A 19849-nucleotide genomic window follows, 5' to 3' on the forward strand; every position below is an offset into this window, starting at 1 on the left:
CTTTCTGATTGCAGGGGCGAAAGGCCCAGGGAAAGATACTGTATGCATGTACCTGGTCAATTTCAAGTTACAGTGTGTGGAAGACTTTGGGCATTCATGTCCAGTACTATGTATACAGAGTCCTTTTACAGCCATCACTATATATGATGTTAGAGGCACGTCTGAGAACACAGATTTGATCCATTGTTGCACCAGTATTCAAAAAGGGTGAACGGGATGACCGGGGTAACTACAGGCTTATTAGCCTAGCATTAACCCTGGACAAAACCATAGGAAAGCTGATACACGATTCAATCACTAAAGAATTAAAAGGAGAGGAATATCATTAATGCCAGGCAACATGGTTTTATGGAAAACAGATCTTCTCAAACAAATCTGATTTCACTCTTTGAAGGGGTTACCAGTTTGGTTGATAAAGGGAATTGTGTAGATATAACAGACTTTTGTGAGGTATTTGACTGAGTACCACATAGTGTTCTGATTAAAGAACGAGCACGATACAATAATAAAGCATACTTCAAATGGATTAGGAACTGACTTGACAAATCTCAAAAAGCAGTTATCAATAGGGAATCCTCATCAAATAGGGGTGTTTCTAGTAGGGCTCTGCACGGATTGGTACAGGTTCCAAGACTATTCAACATTTTGTTGATAAATGGCATAGTCAATTGCTTGATCACACTTTGGTTCATTATAAAATATACTTAAGAGACAAAATAACCAGTGTCAGTCAGGTTTAGAGTTATAAGCCAATAATCACATAGTACAGGAAAAAGGTTTTCTTTGATACCAGGGTCCGGGAAGCCATCCTGTGCAGCAATGTTACATGCACCTTACATAGAAAGCGTGCTCCCAAAATTACACATTCCATCTGGTGTTATTTAGATCATGATTTTACAAGTTACACATCTCTTTCTATGTCGCTCAAATCCAACCCATCAGTTTGTCCCAGTACCCTAACTTGTTTTTCTGTTCCTTCCTTATCTTTGTTTGGGATATTACCTTCCAGGTACTGGCCATGAAGGTACTTTCCATGAAGGCATGGAACAAATGTATCTTGATTTTGACAAGTTTCCTTATGCCAAATGCTTACTTCAGCAAATGCAAGGAGTTATGGGATACTTAGCATAGCGAACAGGGTTATGGTACAGGCCGGTTTAGGCTATATCACTGTTACAATATTTGTGCTTTATGTTAATGGTGCACAAGGCATACCAATACATTTATATGTTGCAGATAATATATATTAGTGTGTATACACACATACACACGCACGCACATGCTAGCCAGCATATATTAGCCAACAATTTTAATCAAATTTCTGGAAGTAAATATTAATCTATTGAAGATGAACTTGCAGATGACACAAAGATTGATATAATGCAAAATGATGATGGAGGACAGGGCAGTCATACACAGCCATTTGGGTTGCTCGTTAAGCTGTGCCCATTCAAACAAAACGTGTTCATCCAGCCAAATGCAAAAATTACATGCCTGGGAACAAGGAATGTAGGCCAGACCCACAGAATGGTGGACTGCATCCTGGAAAGCAGTGATTATGAACAGGATTTAGGGATCATAGTGGACAGGCAACTGAAACATGAGCTCCTAGTGCAATGCTGTGGCAAAAAGGGCTAATGTTTTCTTTGGATGGATAAACGGGGAGTAGTAAGGAGTGGAGAGCATTTTCATGGCATTAGCAGGACTGATACTAGAATACTACATCCAGTTCTGGGGTCCACATTTTAAAAAGGATGTTGAGAAAATAGGAGAGGGTGCAGAAAAGAGCCACAAAAATGATTCAAAGGCTGAAGAAAGTGTCCTAGAATAAGGGATTTAAAAAGCTCAATCTGTTTAGTTTATGAGAAAGATTGAGAGGCGCCTTGATTACAGTGAACAGGTATCTTCACAGGGAGAAAATATTGAGTACTAAAGGGCTCTCTAATCTAGCAGAGAAAGGCAGAACAAGAACCAGTGACTCGAAGCTGAAGCCAGACAATTTCAAACTGGAAATAAGCCACAAATATTTATCAGTAATAACAACAACAAAGTATATTTCTTATAGAGCTTCTTTTATCAGCAGATCTCAACGCGTTTCACAGAACCCCTTGAGGTGGAGAAACGTCATCCCCATTTTACAGATGGGAAACTGAGGCACTGAGAGGCTTGTCCCAGGCCACACAGGGAGACCATGGCAGAGCAGGGAATTGAAGCCGGGTCCCCCACATCCTTAGCCAGTGCCCTAACCACTGGGCTATCCTTCCTCCAGTGAGGGTAATTAACCATTGGAACAAAAGACCAAAGGAAGTAGTGGGTTATCCATCTCTTGATGTTCTCAAATCCAGACTGGCTGCCTTTCTGGAAGACGCTTTAGTCAAAAACAAGCTATTGGGTTCAACACAGGGGAACTGGGGTGCAATGTAATATGGCCTGTGATATCTAGATGATCCACTGGTCCCTTCTGATCCCTGCCCCAAAGAGCTTACTATCTGATTCCAGAAGTGATACAAGTGAGAGCAGTAAATGCCATGCTTAATGAAGGAAGGGGAGAACAGGACTGAGACCCCTAAAACAATCTGGGCCAAGTTAAATGAAGTCACACAGGGATGAAATAGTCCTGCAGCTCCCTGTGCTGTCAATGCGAGATGCACAGGCAGTTTGATTTTTTGCTGAGCACCTACAAGTTCCAGGGCTGCTTTGATCTGAGCCACACCCACCACAACATGGGTTCCTCTGCTTGTCTCTCTTCCTTGAAGTTCTCTCTTGGGAACAGCAGAAGTTTTACTTTCTCTCCCTTGGCCTGTCGGTTCGCAGCATGAGCTGGCCAACGAAGCAGGAGCGGAGTTACAGTAGTAGGGTGATGCGACAAAGGTGCAGGCCTCAATTACAAACAAGCAACTATTCTCCGCTAGCAAGTGCCAGGTAAATCGCTCTGGGCAGACTCCCAAGCGACAAAGTGGTATACTGCCTGCCTCCTCCAGCATCCCCATGTAGCCTCCCTTCGTCTCAGGCAAGATGTGGACAAACTGGAGAAAGTCCAGAGAAGAGCAACAAAAATGATTCAAGTACTAGAAAACACGACCTATGAGGGAAGATTGAAAAAATTGGGTTTGTTTAGTCTGGAAAAGAGAAGACTGAGAGGGGACATAACAGTTTTCAAGTACATAAAAGTTTGTTACAAGGAGGAGGGAGGAAAATTGTTCTTCTTAACCTCTGAGGATAGGACAAGAAGCAATGGGCTTAAATTGCAGCAAGGGCAGTTTAGGTTGGACATTAGGAAAAATTTCCTAACTATCAGAGTGATTAAGCACTGGAATAAATTACCTAGGGAGGTTGTGTAACGTCCATCATGAGGGATTTTTAAGAGCAGGTTGGACAAACACCAGTCATGGATGGGCTAGATAATACTTAGTCCTGCCTTGAGTGCAAGGGACTGGACTAGATGACCTCTCGAGGTCCCTTCCAGTTCTATGATAAGTCTGAAGAAAGCAGCAGCGGCAGAGGGCAACAAAATCCCACCACGAGATGGCCTCTTTCCAAACACACAATGCATCTCAGGACTCAATCTCCCTCCAATAACTGGAGAGGACATCCAGGTTAGGAGCTGCTGACCAACGCTGGCTTCCTGACTTACTTTCAAACTTATTCATAGCACCAAGAGGAGAAAACTTCCTCAGCCATTTGACTCTCAGGACTTTATGTGGTGACAATTGGCTTGCAGCTGTTCTGTCTCCTATGGGGACTCACCAGCTGGCAGAGTTCCTACCAGGAACTCACAGTCACCTTCTGAAGTGGCAGGGCAGGAGGGAAGAGAGGTCACCTGACTCTGTTATATTCAACAGGAGAGCTCACCCCTGCCCCTTCTGAAGTTAACACAGGGGAGTCTGGTCCTGGCAGGAAATCAGGAATTTGCATAAGTTCTCAAAGATACAGAGGTTCAGGCAGGAACATTAATGAGTGTGGAATTTCTCCCGGTGACCACCACAAATACTTCAGGTTTGGCAACACACTGAACTTTGCTCACCAGTCACAGCATGGCCGGGAGCCAGAGTGGAAGTTTCCTCACACCCTCCCCCAAAGCTCTCAACTGCAATCTAGAAGGATCACCTAGCCCTCCAGACAGGTGAGGCTCCGGCTAACAATTCGGAGACAGGGAAAACCCAAGAGCTCATGGGAATTTTACAGTCAGATCTCATCTTTCATCAAAAAGCGAGCCAAATTCAGCCTCATTTTACAGGGACAGGAGGGAGAGAAGAAGAGAATCTCCAGAGAACTAGGAACTGGCTGTTTTTCCATGTTCACAATCACAAAGAAACCCTTGCTGGAGAGGTCAGGGAGGGGCTTTTACACGTTCCTAGGGAGAGGGGTTGAACTTCCACTCAGCACAGGCAGCACAGTGCAAACTGAGACCTTTCCCTTGTGAAAAAGGCTGCTAACCCTTAAGTGTTAAAGGATTCTTTAAGTGTCTGGGTCACTAGAACTCCTAAACATACTGATGTCAAGAGAAAATTAAACAGTGCAGCACTGACCGTGCTCTGGAGCTCACTCAGGACCAGTAAGACTGACTGCCATGTGAGAGGCCAACTCTTGAAAGCAGATAGTACCTGCATCTATGTGGGTTCATCGCTGTGGTATCACTGAGCACCTTACAAACAGCAATGCAGCCTCAACTCCCCCAGATGGCAGGTCAATTTCATTCTCCCCACTTGACAAATAGGGTAACTAAGTTGCAAAGTGGGGAGATGACTTGTCCATCAGCAGGCTAGTGACAGAGCTCAGATTAGCACTTACAAATTCCTGTACCAGCAGCAGGCCCTTTCACAGATATAAGACTCTACACATCTGAGAGCTGGTGCGTTGCTAACCTATGCTTCCTAGAGGACTAGGACACTGTTTACATAGCGAGTCCTGGCTTCAGAGGAAGCAGGAATTAAGGTGTTATCCCAATAGAGACAGACGTACCCTTTGGCTAGAAGAGCCAAGAGCTCTTCGTAACATGGACATTTACCAACGCCCACTATCTGAGTGGGCGCTTCTTCCTTCTCCACCTGTCCAGCTCATTCTGAGACCATCACTTTGAGTTTTTGACCATTAAAAAAGACTAATCAGAGTTTTCAAAGAAAAACAAGGTTGATCAGTTTCAAATGCAGTTCTGGTTAATCTAGCCCCTTTTCTACCAAGAGAGACAAGGTGGGTGAGGTAATTTCTTTTATTGGACCAACTGCTGGTGGTGAGACAGACAAACTTTCGAGCCACACGGAGCTCTTCTTCAGGGCTGGGAAAGGGACTCCCAGTGTCACAGCAAAATGCAAAGTGGAACAGAGTGTTTAGCATAAATAGTTAGCATATATCTTATGTTCTTATGCCATTCAAGGTGGTCATAGGACAAAAAGAGAGGGTTAGTAGATTACAGATTGTTGTAATAAGTCATAAATCTGGTGTCTGTTCAGTCCATGATTGTCAGTGTCTAGCAAAGTAATAAATTTAAGCTCCCAGCATCTACAACTACACTGCCATACACTTTATACCAAGGCACCCAAACCTTGCCCAGCCATGACCTGAAATTGGCAACTTGCCAGGAATGCACACATTTCCATAAAATGACAAACTGCACAGACTCTCCAGGGGCTGTATGAAATGCTCCATGCAGCTGCCAGGCTGCTCAGACTGTGTGCTGGGACCTAGATCTACCCCAAGGCTCTACACCTGTATTAAATAAGTACAGCTGCAGACTGATTGTTAAGACACTCCACAGCTACGTTTAATCCACAGACCTAACTCTAGCTACCACTGCATTTGATTTAAGTGCAGAGCAGTGAGATATAGACCCGTTAGCCTGGATGAGCTATCTCCCTACAAGTGTGGGATACAGTCACCTAAAGGTGTGTGAATCAAGTGGGACTACACTGTGTTTTAGCCAGCAAGAAAAATCTGAAACAGTTTTATTCAAAACTAATCAGTCCTCCTGGCCTGGCCCTTGCACCAAAAACAACTTCTAGCTTTGCAATCACAAAAGTTCAGAAAGAAATCTGTCTGCAGGAGTAGTGACATGACTAATATTTTCTATTTGTGTTAGCGTTCCTGAGTGAGACCCAAGTGTCACAGCTTCCTACAAGGCAGCGTTTGCTCTACTCAGCCTCTAGAGAAAGATGTCTCCCCAGTGCTGGTTGGAAATGCTGATTACCCAACTCTGGGGAAATAAATAACGGGAGTTATCTGAAAAGCCCTGGACAGCATTGATTACATGTGAACCCTGAATATTCTGAACACCCTTGGGAGTGACACTGGAATAAGGACTTGTCACTTAGTGCACTGAAGAGAAGGCCATCAAATGTAAGTGTGTCCCACCCTTTGCCTTCAATACAACAAACAGTTTGGTCAGTAAAGGTACCTCACAAGACGTAGAGAGTCTTTGCGGATATTCACCAAACTTCTCAGTGTCTTCACAGGCTCGTGTGGGGCTGGTGTGACATAGGGAAACTAGAATGAGAGGCAAGAAGTTGCTTTGTTAACATACCATCTTGGGAATTAACACTTTAAGCAAGATGCAACCTAATACAAGAAACATCCACGCTGCCCGAGATCATGCTCTTGTCAACACTGGGCTGCAACCAACCACAGCTGGCACTAAACAGCAATCCCACTGGCAGGCTCAGTAGAGAGACTCAAGCTGAATAGGCTAGAGAGACTAATCAGTCCTCTCCAGCTCAGCAGCAGTCCCCACAGCAGAGTGTACACACACTGGCAGGACACAGTGCAGAGCCTGTCCTGAAGCTGCCCACGCTGTCCTTATGCAGCACTTTTCACCACAACCAGACATCTCTCTCAAATACCTCGCAGCTCATGCACATCTACTGTTAAATTGTCTGCCACAGGCAGGAGGCGGCACCTCTTCATGCTTGTGCTTTCTACTCCCCTCCTGGAAAGCCTGGTGTTTGTTTAGTCTAAAATAAATCTCCACCCTTGGTTTGAGAAGAAGGAATATAACGCTTTCCTAAGTGCTACAGCCTAGGCTTGGCCATCTTAGCTCTACTCCTGCTCAAAACAGCGAAGTCTGAGGAAAAGACCCACAGGGAAATCCAGGACCAAGACTACTGTCCTTGTTCGAGAGAGACCAATTTACTTTCTCTCCCAGTCAGAGCCAATGGCCTCAGAGGTGCACACAAAGGGGAAAAGAAAAAGGTCTTGGACAGGGTCTTTCCCAGCAGGGAGGTGGCTGAAAGCCTGCACTGAATTTATCCCCAGGTCTAAAACCTCCCTGCAGGAGAATCCAGGAGGTCATAGCAGTGCAATAGGTTTACAAGTGACTGCAAGGTAACTATACGGGAATCAGAGTCTCAGACCCAGTGCTGACATCAGGTCAGAACTACTCAGCTCAGCAGTCTGCACTGAAGGGTAAAAGAACCAATGGCAATTAGGCTATTGATATCAAGCCTGTTCGTAAGGCTTGGAAGCTTGTATAAAATGCAAATTTGAGAGTCAGGAGCGGTCACCCATGACAAACTGAATCATGCAGTACTGTTACTTCCTGTTCATACCAAAGCAATCACGAGATGGAAAAAATCTCTCTCCAGACAGAGCATTCTGCAATTCCGTATTGCTGTCCATGCCAGGATCTCAGAGCTCTTTACAGTCTTGTCAGACACCTGAGAGGTAGGCATGATGCCCATATTGCAAATTGGACAACAGAAGCAGAGAGAGGCGATGTGATTTGCCCAAAATCTGTGCTGCAGTGGGGCTGGATCGTGGCAGGATGTTCTCAAAATGGCATCCTCCATGTGGATGGGGGCATTATACCAGATGCCCACTCACAAATATACCACTTCCCAAGATCACACAGCAACTCACTGGCAGAGCCAGAAATGGAACATAGGGATATCCCAATCCCCTAGTACTGTGCGCCAGCTCCAAGACAATGCTCAGTCTCCTCCTGGGTAAGTATCGAAGCTGGATTTCCTACTGACAGACACATACAGATGTGAAATTAACAGCACATGTGAACTTGCCTGAACGGGTCTGTTCCCCAGGAAGTTTAAATCCATGTTCTCCCCGAAGAGGTAACCCTCGGGATGTGGGGTATCAAACTTCTCACCTCCCATGAAAAAGTGACTTGCAAAGTAGTTTCCTGGAAAGAGAAAAAATTAACAAATTCATGTGAGATTCATTCCTGGAGCATGGCAGAAATGTGCAGTTTTTAGTTGGGGGGAAGGCGGCTGAGCGGGGGAGCATAAGACACAAACAAAAGACTTTTTTTTTCAGGCAACAGCCATAAATCACAGCACCGCATTAAACAGCTCCTGGCAACACTGAATCATGCAGTCAGCGCCAACAGCACTGGGCAAGAAGCAGCAACCAGAACCCTACAGAAGACAAGTCACTGGACATTTTTCATAAAAATATGCCCTACTTCAAATGGGACTTCTATCAGGGAAATTCTCTGGCCTCTCTCATACAGGCAGGTAGATGTGAGGATCACAGTGGGGCCTCATGGCCTTGGAATCAATGTATTACAGGGTTGTTAACCCGATCGTAAATTTCTCCCCCAAGGAAGAAAGGAGGCAGATTCTTCACAACACTGCTGAATTCTGGGAATTATCCCACTTTCCATCCTCATTTTCAAGGTCCGCCATCTGCCTAGCCAATGAGGAAAGGACACTTTTCCTTTCAGATCCCATGAATGTAGTTCCTCATACAGCCAGAGGAGTGACTGTGAAGCAATGCTTGGTTCTTCTCCCTTCCCCATGCCCCTAGGGTGAAAACACATTACAGATAGGGTGCTAGAGGTACACAGATGCTAGTCTTGATTAAACACAGACAGCTATAACTGTAAAAAACACAGACATCTGTAAGAGATAAACCCCAAGACTGAACACAACCTTTGCTCTGCGAGAGCCTCGCTACACGTTCATCTAATTCCATTTCAAGGGGATGCACTGAGGCGGCAAATGGTGTGAGACAAACTGGGTGCAAGGTCACTGGAACGCCTTCCTCCAGCAGTCACTGAATTACTCACAAATGCCACACACAATCTAGTCACTTGCAGAAAAGAGCTAGCCGCTTTGGGCAACTGCTGCTCTCAAATGCAGCCGTCACATGTTCACAGGGCAGAGAAGTGAGAGACGGCACAGACCTATTAAGCCCCATCCGAGCTATCTTCCTGCAGTTTTGAAATGGGGCTTTTCCATGCCCACAATGAGAAAGGAAATGGGCCGAATATAGCTTCACTATCTTGGCTCGGTGCAATATACAGGAATTTTGGGCCCCTCAAAAGAGCACTACCTAGAGTGACTGCATCTGGAAGGTTATGGAGAGGACTGAGAAGAATCCATCTGGCTAGCAGCACTGGTGAGTTGCTCTCTAAAAACAAGAGGGGTTTCATGAAAGGTTTCTCCTTTTTCAATTATATTTGTTCCTTTGGCTCCAAGAAAGGCTTTTTTTTTTTTAACCCTGCACAGCTGGTACCACTTTAATGATGAGCTCCACACTGCTGAGCTCAGCTAACAAGCTCACAGGCCTCCAGATGTTTGTTTTAAAAACAAGCCTGCTCCCTGGATACACCAATCACAAGCTTCGCCTGGGTCCAGAATCTAGAGGGTACCAAGTCCACTGCAGCAGCATGGCAGTATTGAGGTATCCCAAACCACAGACTCCCCCAGGCAACTAGGAGCAAAAGGAAAAGCTATTCCCGTTACAAATCCAAGCCAGATTTTCTGCTCAATATAGCCACGGATGCATTGTGATATTTATGCTTATGCTGTGGTTTGTGAAAGCAGGATTTAGGAATCAATTTTATATTTTATGTAGGTCATGCAGGAGGATGTTTTGAGGCATTTCATCTGATTAACTCCAAGGAAAAGTCCTCTGCAAGAAATCTCAGAATTGCAGTGGCTGATTATCCTGGCTCAGTGTCAGATGGCTTGCTCTTGACTCCGGTTTGATATTCTATGAATGGGACGCGTTAACGGGATTATAGCTCTTCTCAATGAACCTGGATTTATGTGAAGTTCACATTAACATTACTGTACACAAATTCCCATATATTCAAAGGAGGTTGTATCCTTTAATAGCCTCATCAGAGCATCCATGGTACTTTTTCTCCCACAGGAACTCAAGGTGCTTTATAAACCATGGACCAACCCTGCATAGACCTACTCATGTGAGTAAGGTTTCCAGGAGCAGGCATTATCCCCACATGGATCACTTTGCCCACCACTGAAATGCAGCCCCAGCAGCTGTTTAAAAGAGCACAGCAATGCTGCGCTACGTTACGTTACAGTTCAGGATGAGAAGTGAAGCAGACTATCATAGCCAACTGGAACTGCAGGGGGGATTTTAGGAAGATGGAACAGAACTGGCCAACTGTAATCTGGCCAGGACATTGCAGCTAGTATTTTCACACTTCTGAGAAGTGGTATTAGTATCTTTAATGTCCACAAATGATTAGGATCTCGGTTTTCGTTCTCATCCAGAAAATGGCTCACCTAGCAACACAGCCACCCTCTAATTGCAAGCTAGAGCATCTGTTTGGTACTCAGTCAAGAATCTCTCCTCCACTATATTACATACTGGAGCACCCAGGATTTTACCTAGGGCAGTGGTTCTCAACCGGTGGTTCACAGACCCCTGAGGGTCTGCAGACTGTCTAAGGGGTCCGTGAAAGGTTGTTACCACCACAGAACAGTGGTTTTCAACCTGTGGTCATTGGGCCCCTGGAGGTCTGCAGACTATGTCTAAGATTTCCAAAGAGGTCCGCACCTCCATTCAGCATTTTTTAGGGGTCTGCAAACCAAAAAAGGCCGAGAACCACTGCCCTAAAGACCTCTCATTCACAAGTATTGCCCAGGCCTGATCTCACGTAGCTTGCAAGATATCTGACAACATCACAGCCCTACCTCAGCTGGGTGTTGGAAGGATAATGAATGTGTGAGGCACTCAGTGCTATGGAAAAGTCTATAAATAAACCTTGCCATACTGATGGTAGGCTGTATATGCCACCCAAAGCTGGGGAGGACTGCCAGGTCAAAATGTGAATTCTTGCTCTGCGGATGGCCCTTCTGCCTTAAAGTGCTAAGGGTCTGCCTTGAGCAAGAGGTGCATGGTACAGAGAACAGCCATTATGTGACCCCAAACACTATTTCCTCCTCTCCTCCCCTATGGCAACTGGTAGATGTAAGGGAGAGTGCACATGCACGTAAAGTGCTCATTGAAAGGCAGACATTCCAAGCAAGAAACACAGCACTGTGCAAGTCCTAGAGCGCATAGGGCAAGGGATTTATAAGAGCTAAGAGGAAAAAAGCCAGAACAGCATCAGAAGCCCTTGGGGGTACTGGTAAAGACTTGGGGAAATGTACTAAATTAGTGCTAGATGGTTACCTAACAGGTCAAAGATGGCAGTGACCTGTGGTGACAGATTCATAATACAGTGTGCAATAGTTAGCAAAATATAAGCAGGTGGATACTTTTCACAAAGCGATCCCTCTATGTCTGACCTATCAGGCCTCATCTGCAAAGGAAACCAGCTCAACACTTTCAAAAGATGAGCCTGGGAGCTTAAATTCATAACTTTGCTAGACACTGTGACACTGCACCCCATAATGCTTTATAGAAATATGCTTATGAGTGTAAATATGACATAACCGGAATATGCTTTATGCTAGATTTGCCATGTAACATATCTCTGCAAAGGTTATAATCTACGGATATATTCATCCTATTTGTATGTATGTATCATTTTTGTATTCGAAGTTATGAATATTGGCTATGTACCTGTTTGATTTTAAGTAGCCTCAGTGAAGCATTTGGTCAGCTTCTTGAGAAACGACTGTTCTCAGTAAGTGCCCAATCAAGAAACATGTAAGCTGACAATGAACTTTGAGAGACACCAATCCCCATCTGAGCTTTCCTGGGAATGTGGCATTGGCCTGTAAAGAACTGAGTCATGCACAGATATGTGACTTGCCCATGTGACTCCAAAACTCCATCTGGTAGCTGGATTCTGCACAGGAGAGGAGAAGGAATTTCCACCCACAAGAAATGGAGGGGTTTCCCCAGGGGCTAAATAAGCCCCTGGGGAAACCCCTCCATTTGGTCTTCAGTTGGCTCAAGAGATAGCCTCTCAACCCCAAAGAATGCCTGAAAGAAACTGAAGCAAAGGACAGTAACTACAGGGACGTGAGTGACTGCTGGACCCAGACTAGAAGGAGGCTAGTCTGTCAAAGAAGCTTATTGGAACATTTCTGAGGGTGAGATTTACCTGCATTTAGTTTCCTAATGTATCAGGCTTAGACTTGCGTGTTTTATTTTATTTTGTTTGGTAATTTACTTTGTTCTGTCTATTATTACTTGGAACCACTTAAATCCTACTTTCTGTATTTAATAAAATCACTTTTTACTTATTAATTAACCCAGAGTACGTATTAGTACCTGGGCGGGCAAACAGTTGTGCATCTCTCTCTATCAGTGTTATAGAGGGCGAACAATTTATGAGTGTACCCTGTATAAGCTTTATACAGGGTAAAACGGACTTATTTGGTGTTTGGACCCCATTGGGAGCTGGGTATCTGAGTGCTGGGAGACAAGAGCACTTCTTAAGCGGTTTTCAGTTAAGCCTGCAGCTTGTGGGGGACATGGCTGAGACTTGGATCTGTTTGCAGCAGGCAAGCGTGTCTGACTAAACAAGGCCAGGTACTGAAGTCCCAAGCTGGCAGGATAAATTGGCTCAGAGGGAGTCTAGGCACATCAGGTGACAGTCCCAAAGGGGTTTCTGTGATCCAACCCATCACACTAACAATCATGGTTTTAATAAAAACACAGGATTCATGGCTTATTACAACCACCTGTAAACCACTAAACCAGATTTTTGTCCTATGACTACAGGGGTGTCAACGGGCCACTTCACCTTTATTGGTCCCTTAGAATGTGCGCTAAATACATATGCTAATCTATCTGTTCCAACTTGTATTTAGCTGTAACACACTTAGCCCTGGTCTACACTTCAGAATTACTTTGGTAGAACTGTCAATGAAGCGCTCCTTGCTGCTGTCCAGGTCTCCAGTGGAAGGCTTCATGAGCCACAGGGGTAATGGGCAATGTTCCCTCTAATTTTTTACATCCATGTGCAGAATGAATTTTGTTATGTGCACCAATATGGAGGTGATGTGTGGCGGGGGGGGGGGGAAGGCGAGGGATTCAGAGTGTGTGAGGGGCTCAGATATGGGGCAGAGAGTTGGGATGGGGGGGGAGAGGGCTCTGAGATGGGGCCAGGGATGTGGGGTTCATGGTATTGAAGGGGGCTCAGGGTTGGCTCAGAGTGTGGGAAGGGTGCGGGCTCTGGGGTGGGGCCGGGGATGAGGGGTTTGGGGTGCAGGCTGCCCTGGGGCTGCGTCAGGGAGAGAGGACTCTGCCCAGCCTTCTCGTGCCACAAGAGCTCCGGGGACGGGGGAGAGGTGCCTTTCCCTGGCAGCTCCTCTCTAGTCCAGGCCCCTGTGACTGCGCTGCGCAGCCCTTGATAGCCTGCTGCGTGGCTTAGGGGAAACTTAGGCAAGGGGTAGGTTGGGTCTCCAAAGATCACGATTGGCATTTCAACATCCCCCATTGGAATCTTCCGGTCTGGAAAGAAAGTCCCTGCATGCAGCTTTCTATACAGGCCAGTGTTCCTGAAGATGCATGGGCCATGCACCCTCCCTGACCACCCCATGTTGATGTCAGTGAAAGGACCCTGGTGATCCTCCAGAGCCTGCAATACCATAGAAAAGTAGCCCTTTCTGTTGATGCACTCTGTCGCAAGGTGGTGTGGGGCCAAAATTGGGACATGCCTTCCATCTATCACCCCACCGCAATTAGGGAATCCCATTGCAGCAAAGCCATGCACTGTCTCCTGCACATTGCTCAGAGTCACAGTCCTTCGCAGCAGGAAGCAATTAATGGCCCTGCACACTTGCATCACCGCAACCCCCATGGCGGACTTCCCGACTCCAGACTGATATGTGAGTGACCGGTAGCAGTCTAGAGTTGCCAGCTTCCACACAGCGATCGCCATGTGCTTTTCCCCTGTGAAGGAAGCTCTCAAACTGGTGTCCTTAGGCCGCAGGGCATGGATGAGCTCCACACAGAGTTCAAGGAAGGTGGCTTTGCGCATCCAAAAGTTCTGCAGCCGCTGCTCCTCATCCCATACCTGCATCACAGTCCGATCCCACCACTTAGTGCTTGTTTCCCGAGTCCAACAGTGACGGTCCACCGTGTGCAGCTGCTCCCGTGAATGCCACCATCAGTCTTGAACTGCTTCTTTCCATGGCACACAGCAGGGCAGGCAGCACAGATTCTTGCTCAGATTCACAGCTCATGAAATACTGCAGGATCTGCAGCGCTGTGTTCTTAACACTCAGCACAAGACTGGAGAGCAGTGCAGGATCCCATGCTTTCAGGTAGAGATGGCGGGTGCACAGTTGAAAAATGGCGCAAAACGAAGTCAGAAGCCCATGGAATGACGAGACACAGAAAACTGCAGCATGGGGCGGTGAGCCTTCCCCCATGATGCACCGTGATCCATTCCCAGAACTCCTAGTGGCAGAAGGTGGTGAGTTGCACAGTGGGGTAGCTACCCATGGTGCACCGCTCTCTCTGTCGGTGTGAAAGCACAAACTGGGGACGTGCTCCACTGACACAAGAAGTGTCGTGTGAACGTGCACAAGCGATGTAATTACAGCAGTTTATGATCATCAACGTAACTCACGTCAACTTAACTCTGTAGCACAGACATGGTCTAAATTTAAACCTCTACTACCAATGACAAGCTGCTCAACCACAGTCACAGCTGACTTTTGAAGCTTGCCCAAAATAAAGAGAACACAGAACTCTTTATAAAAAGTCCTTACCCTGTTTAACTAGCACCTCAGATTCGTAGAACAGGGAGAACTGGGAGGGGGGGAAATCCAACTGAGTTTTCCCTGCTCATGCTTTGTTTGCTTCCTTGCATTTTCCTCTAGACACAAATTAAGGGCTTGCTAGACTTGCAAGTTAGAGAGCATTAAAGCAGCCCCGGGCGCCCTAATCCATGAGTGTCCACACTGGCAAGGCACGTAGTGCATCTGGACTCCGCAGCTGGAGCGTTCCTGATAATCCACCTCCACGAGAAGCATAACGCTTGCTGCGCCCCAGCTGGAGTGCCGTGGCGCCAGTGTGGATGCCCTGGTCTATTAACGTGCTCTGATCGGCCTCCAGAAGTGTCCCATGCTGCCTGTTCTAGCCACTCTGGTCATCACTTTGAACTCTACTGCCCTGCCCTCAGACCCACCCTTTAAATTCTCTGGGAATTTTGAAATTCCCCTTCCTATTTGCTCAGCAAGGCATGGACTGCTCTCAGTGCATCTTTCCAGGTGACCATGCCTCCACACAGCAGGCGATCCCCAGTATGGAGCAATGGCGAGGTGCTGGACCTCATCAGTGCTTGGGGGGGAGGAAGCTGTCCAGTCCCAGCTGCACTCCAGCCGTAGGAATTACGATACCTTCGGGCAGATATCAAGGGACATGATGAAAAGGGGCCATGACCGGGATGCACTGCAGTGCAGGGTTAAAGTGAAGGAGCTGCGGAATGCGTACCACAAAGGACGTGAGGCAAACCGGCCCTCTGGTGCTGCCCCCATGACCTGCCATTTCTACAAAGAGCTGGAAGCAATACTTTGGGGCAACCCCACCTCCACTCTGAAGACCACCATGGACACTTCAGAGCTCAAGACAGGAGGCAGGAGGAGGAAAGCGGGAGCGAGGGTGCTGAGGAGCTGGGGTGGGGGGGGACGGGACAGCCCAGCATCCCTAGATGCATGCAACCAGGAGCTGTTTTCAAGCCAGGAGGAAGGTAACCAGTCACAGTGGACAGTGCTTGGGGAAGAACAAACAGCAGAGGAGGTGCCCAGTAAGTGGCTTTTATTTTGGGAAGGTAGTTGTTCGGTGTGGGCTCTTGGGGCGAGGAGGGTTAGGGCTGCATGCATGCCTAGATGCGAAATAGGGCATTGATGTGCTCTCTCACATTGTGGTAATCGGCCTCAATGATCTCTTCAAAGGTCCCATGCAGAAGCTGGGCAATCGGCTTACACAGGGTCCTTGGCAGAGCTACTGTGCTCCTTGTCCCAGTAAGGCTAACATGTCCAAGCCACTGTGCCGTGATGGGCGGGGGGACCATTGCTGCACACAGGCAAGCCGCATATGGGCCAGGGTGGAAGTAGAATTGTAGAAGATCCTCCCTTGCTTCCCAGGTCACCCTCAGTAGTGAGATCTCTTCCAGGACGAACTCATCCTGTGGAAAATGTGGGGACAGTGTTCAGTATAGGGGCCCCCCTGCAGCTGTTGGCTCTCCCCAAAGCACAGAACCCCAGAGGACAGTACGGCCGTGAAACAATCAATCCCCCTTGCCCCTGTGCTTACTCACCACTTTGGGGCTCCTTGTGGGTTATGTGCACTCACTTTGGGATGGGCAATTTCTGCTATTGTGTACACTGTACTTGTCTTTAAATACAGCAGAATCATTGCTCTGTCTGGTGTGAACAATGCTGCCTCTGTTAAGTGTTGCATTTTAGCTTTACAGATGCAACCTTGAGATCCCAGCCATCCTTGTAATTAACAGCCAAAAGACTCCAAAGAATCAGGAAGCATCCATGAAGAAGCAAAGAGGACATGCTGCATGAAGTATCATGGAGCGCCAAGCAGACTCAATACAGGCACTCGCAGCAATGCAGTCGGAGCACATCCGTGCACATCCCCCATCCCAAAACTCTTTCCTTTGTGCCCCTGTCACCTCCAATGCACTTTCCCCAATATCCGGGTTCTTATCGCCACCAACTGCCTCCAACACGTGTAGCTTCACCACCCAGCCCTGCAAACTACGACCCTTACCCACTGCACTCAACCCCCATCACAAGTGCAGCACCCATTGCACAGCACTCCAGACAGGAAGGCAGAGTATAACAGGACATACGCAAATCTCTGATTGTCCCATTCCCCACCCCATCCCCTTCCCTCATCCCACACAGCATAGATGTGTCATGCCCTTTCTATTTCCCAAACAGTTGTATTTCTTTTCAATAAATGAATTTTTTGGCTTTGAAAACATTCTTTATTATTGCATTAAGTAAAAGATACCGTAGCCCAGGAAAGCAACAGGCACTGCAAGTCAGCACATCATATGTAGCAAACATGGATTCCTACTAACATTGGAACCACTGCACTTCACTCCCGTGCAGGGCACCAAACATTATTGGTGGTTTTCAGCATCAAATTGTTCCCTCAAGGCCTTACAGCTCTGCGCTGGGCCCCTATAATCCCTAATCCTTACAGCCCTGTGCTGGGCCCTTCTAATAGCCCTGCTCTCTGGCTATTCAGTCTCCAGGTGTTGAACCTCCAAGGTCCATGCCTGAGTGAAGCTTTCACCCTTCCCTTCACAAATGTTATGGAGGGTACAGCACCCGGATATAACCGTGAGGATGTTGTCATCGGCCAGGTCCAGCTTCCCATACAGACCACGCCAGCGGCCCTTTAAACAGCCAAAAGCACACTCCACAGTCATTCTGCACTGACTCAGACTGTTGTTAAACCACTCCTTGCTGCTGTCAAGGCTCTTTGTGTAGAGTTTCATGAGCCAGGGCATTAAAGGGTAAGCGGGGTCTCCAAGGATCACAATGGGCATTTTGACTTCCCTCATATGATCTTCTGGTATGGGAAGAAAGTCCCAGCTTGCAGCTTCCTGAACAGGCCTGTGTTCCGAAAGATGCGTGCGTCATGCACCTTTCCGGACCAGCCTGCGTTAATGTCAATAAACGCCCACGGTGATCCACAAGCGCCTGGAGAACCATAGAGAAATCCCCCTTCCGATTTATGTACTCGGAGGCTAAGTGGGCTGGTGCCAGAATTGGAATATGAGTCCCATCTATCGCCCCTCCACAGTTAGGGAAACCCATTTGTGCAAAGCCATCCACAATGTCATGCACATTACCCAGAGTCACGGTTCTTCTGAGCAGGATGCGATTAATGGCCCAGCAAACTTGCACTAACATGATTCTAACATGATTCCAACGGTCAACTTTCCCACTCGAAACTGGTTAGCGACCGATTGGTAACTGTCTGGAGTTGCCAGCTTCCAGACTGCAATAGCCACCAGCTTATCCACTGGCAGGGCAGCTCTCAATCTTGTGTCCTCGTGCCACAGGGTGGGGCCGAGCTCAGCACACAGTCCCATAAAAGTGGTTTTTCTCATCCGAAAGATCTGCAGCCACTGCTTGTCACCCAAGACTCGCGTGACAACGTGATCCCACTACTCAGTGCTTGTTTCCTGAGCCCAAAAGCAGCGTTCCACTGTGGTGAGCATGTCTGTGAATTCCATAAGCAATCTCATGTCATATGCGTTATGCGAGTCGACATCATCGCTGGACACCTCACTGTCAGTTTGTAGCTTAAGGAGTAACTCGACTGCCATTCGGGACATGCTGGCGAGACCCATCAGCATATTCCTCACAAGTTCAGGATCCATTCCCGAAGACCGAAAGGGAAGACAGAGCGCGCAGTACAAAAAACGTTGAAAGATGGTGCCAAATGTGGACGGAAGCACAGGGATTGCTGGGTGGCGAAGTGATGCATCACAGGGCATTGAACAGGATGCCCCGCACCCCCACCCCCTACCCATTCTGGCGCTGTAGCTTGTGGGAAGAGGTGCTCTGTGGGTGCTCTCAATGCCGCTGCAAATGTGGCCACGCCAGTGCGCTTGCAGCTGACAGCGTGAACACACTGCAGCGCTTTCCCTGCTGCGGTCTCCAAGGGCTGGTTTAACTCACAGCGCTGTAGATCCGCAAGTATAGCCATGCCCTAAATTAGTCAGTTTCACTTTCTGGCTTCCAAATATTTAGCACAAAGTGCTAGGCTTCTAATATTGTCCTGGAAGGTTTACACTACATTTAAAGAAACTTCGCTATTCATTGAACTTTGCTGTGTGCCCACCCATTTCCCCCCTACTCTTTTTTTTTTTTTTTAAAGTAAAATTCAGATTTTGGGCTTGATTTTTATTTAAAAATATATTTAAAACTTTTTTTTTTAAGATCCAAACCCAAATGCCTTACCTAGTGCTACTGCAACTTTAGTATGCTTGACTTCAACGTTAGAGTCAGGAAATTCCAAACATTCAGGGTGGGGAACTCAGATCTGCTATGCATCCTATGTGTGTTACGACGTAAACATTAAGGTTTCACCCTTTAACAAGAGGGATATAAAATGCTCTTGTTTATTTTGGAGATGTATAAAATTCACCCTTCCACATGCTCATAATAGAATTTTTTTAAAAAAAGTAAATCTACCTCTTTTCACAGACAGAGTAAATATAGTAAAAAGAAAAGGAGTACTTGTGGCACCTTAGAGACTAACCAATTTATTTTAGTCTCTAAGGTGCCACAAGTACTCCTTTTCTTTTTGCGAACACAGACTAACACGGCTGTTACTCTGAAACCAGTAAAAATAGTGTATACTTATTTTGTGACTGAGTTAAAGGTGACCTGCAAAGAAAAAAAATCACATCTTTTTCTTTTTGCTTCTTCAGAATGTATAATGGTAGCATGAAAGTTGGGTGGGTAGTTGTTTTAGTTGTTTTCTGGTTACTTTTTACATTAAAAATTCAGGTCTTGTTTACCCACAGAATATTCTACAGAGCATAAGAGAACTGATAGGGTTACCACAAAAATCAGAGTACACAGAAGTGAAATCTGACAGACATGGGAAGCTATTTTTATTCATGCTAATTAAAACTTTGTTTCTTTTTGTTAACAGCTATTTAACTCAATTGCCCAACACACTTAGGAGAAAAGAAGTCTTTGTT

At 46.6% G+C, this 19849-nt stretch overlaps 1 protein-coding gene across 6 annotated transcripts in view; it reads right to left on the reverse strand.

Annotated features, from left to right (window-relative positions):
* Window positions 1-19849, reverse strand: part of MGRN1 (mahogunin ring finger 1) — a 106980-nt gene that overhangs the window by 75288 nt on the left and 11843 nt on the right. For 5 of the 6 annotated variants that reach the window (XM_048865678.2, XM_048865677.2, XM_075132844.1 and 2 more), the window contains exons 2-3: window positions 8007-8125; window positions 6392-6480 (exon numbers count right to left, since the gene is read on the reverse strand). In XM_048865678.2, the coding sequence (XP_048721635.2) occupies window positions 6392-6480; window positions 8007-8125 (208 nt within the window). Of the gene's footprint in view, window positions 1-6391; window positions 6481-8006; window positions 8126-16024; window positions 16216-19849 lie in introns of those variants that run through there. The other variant, XM_075132845.1, reaches the window with a different exon arrangement.

The sequence above is a fragment of the Caretta caretta genome, chromosome 10, assembly GCF_965140235.1.
Source record: "Caretta caretta isolate rCarCar2 chromosome 10, rCarCar1.hap1, whole genome shotgun sequence".
NCBI lineage: Eukaryota > Metazoa > Chordata > Testudines > Cheloniidae > Caretta > Caretta caretta.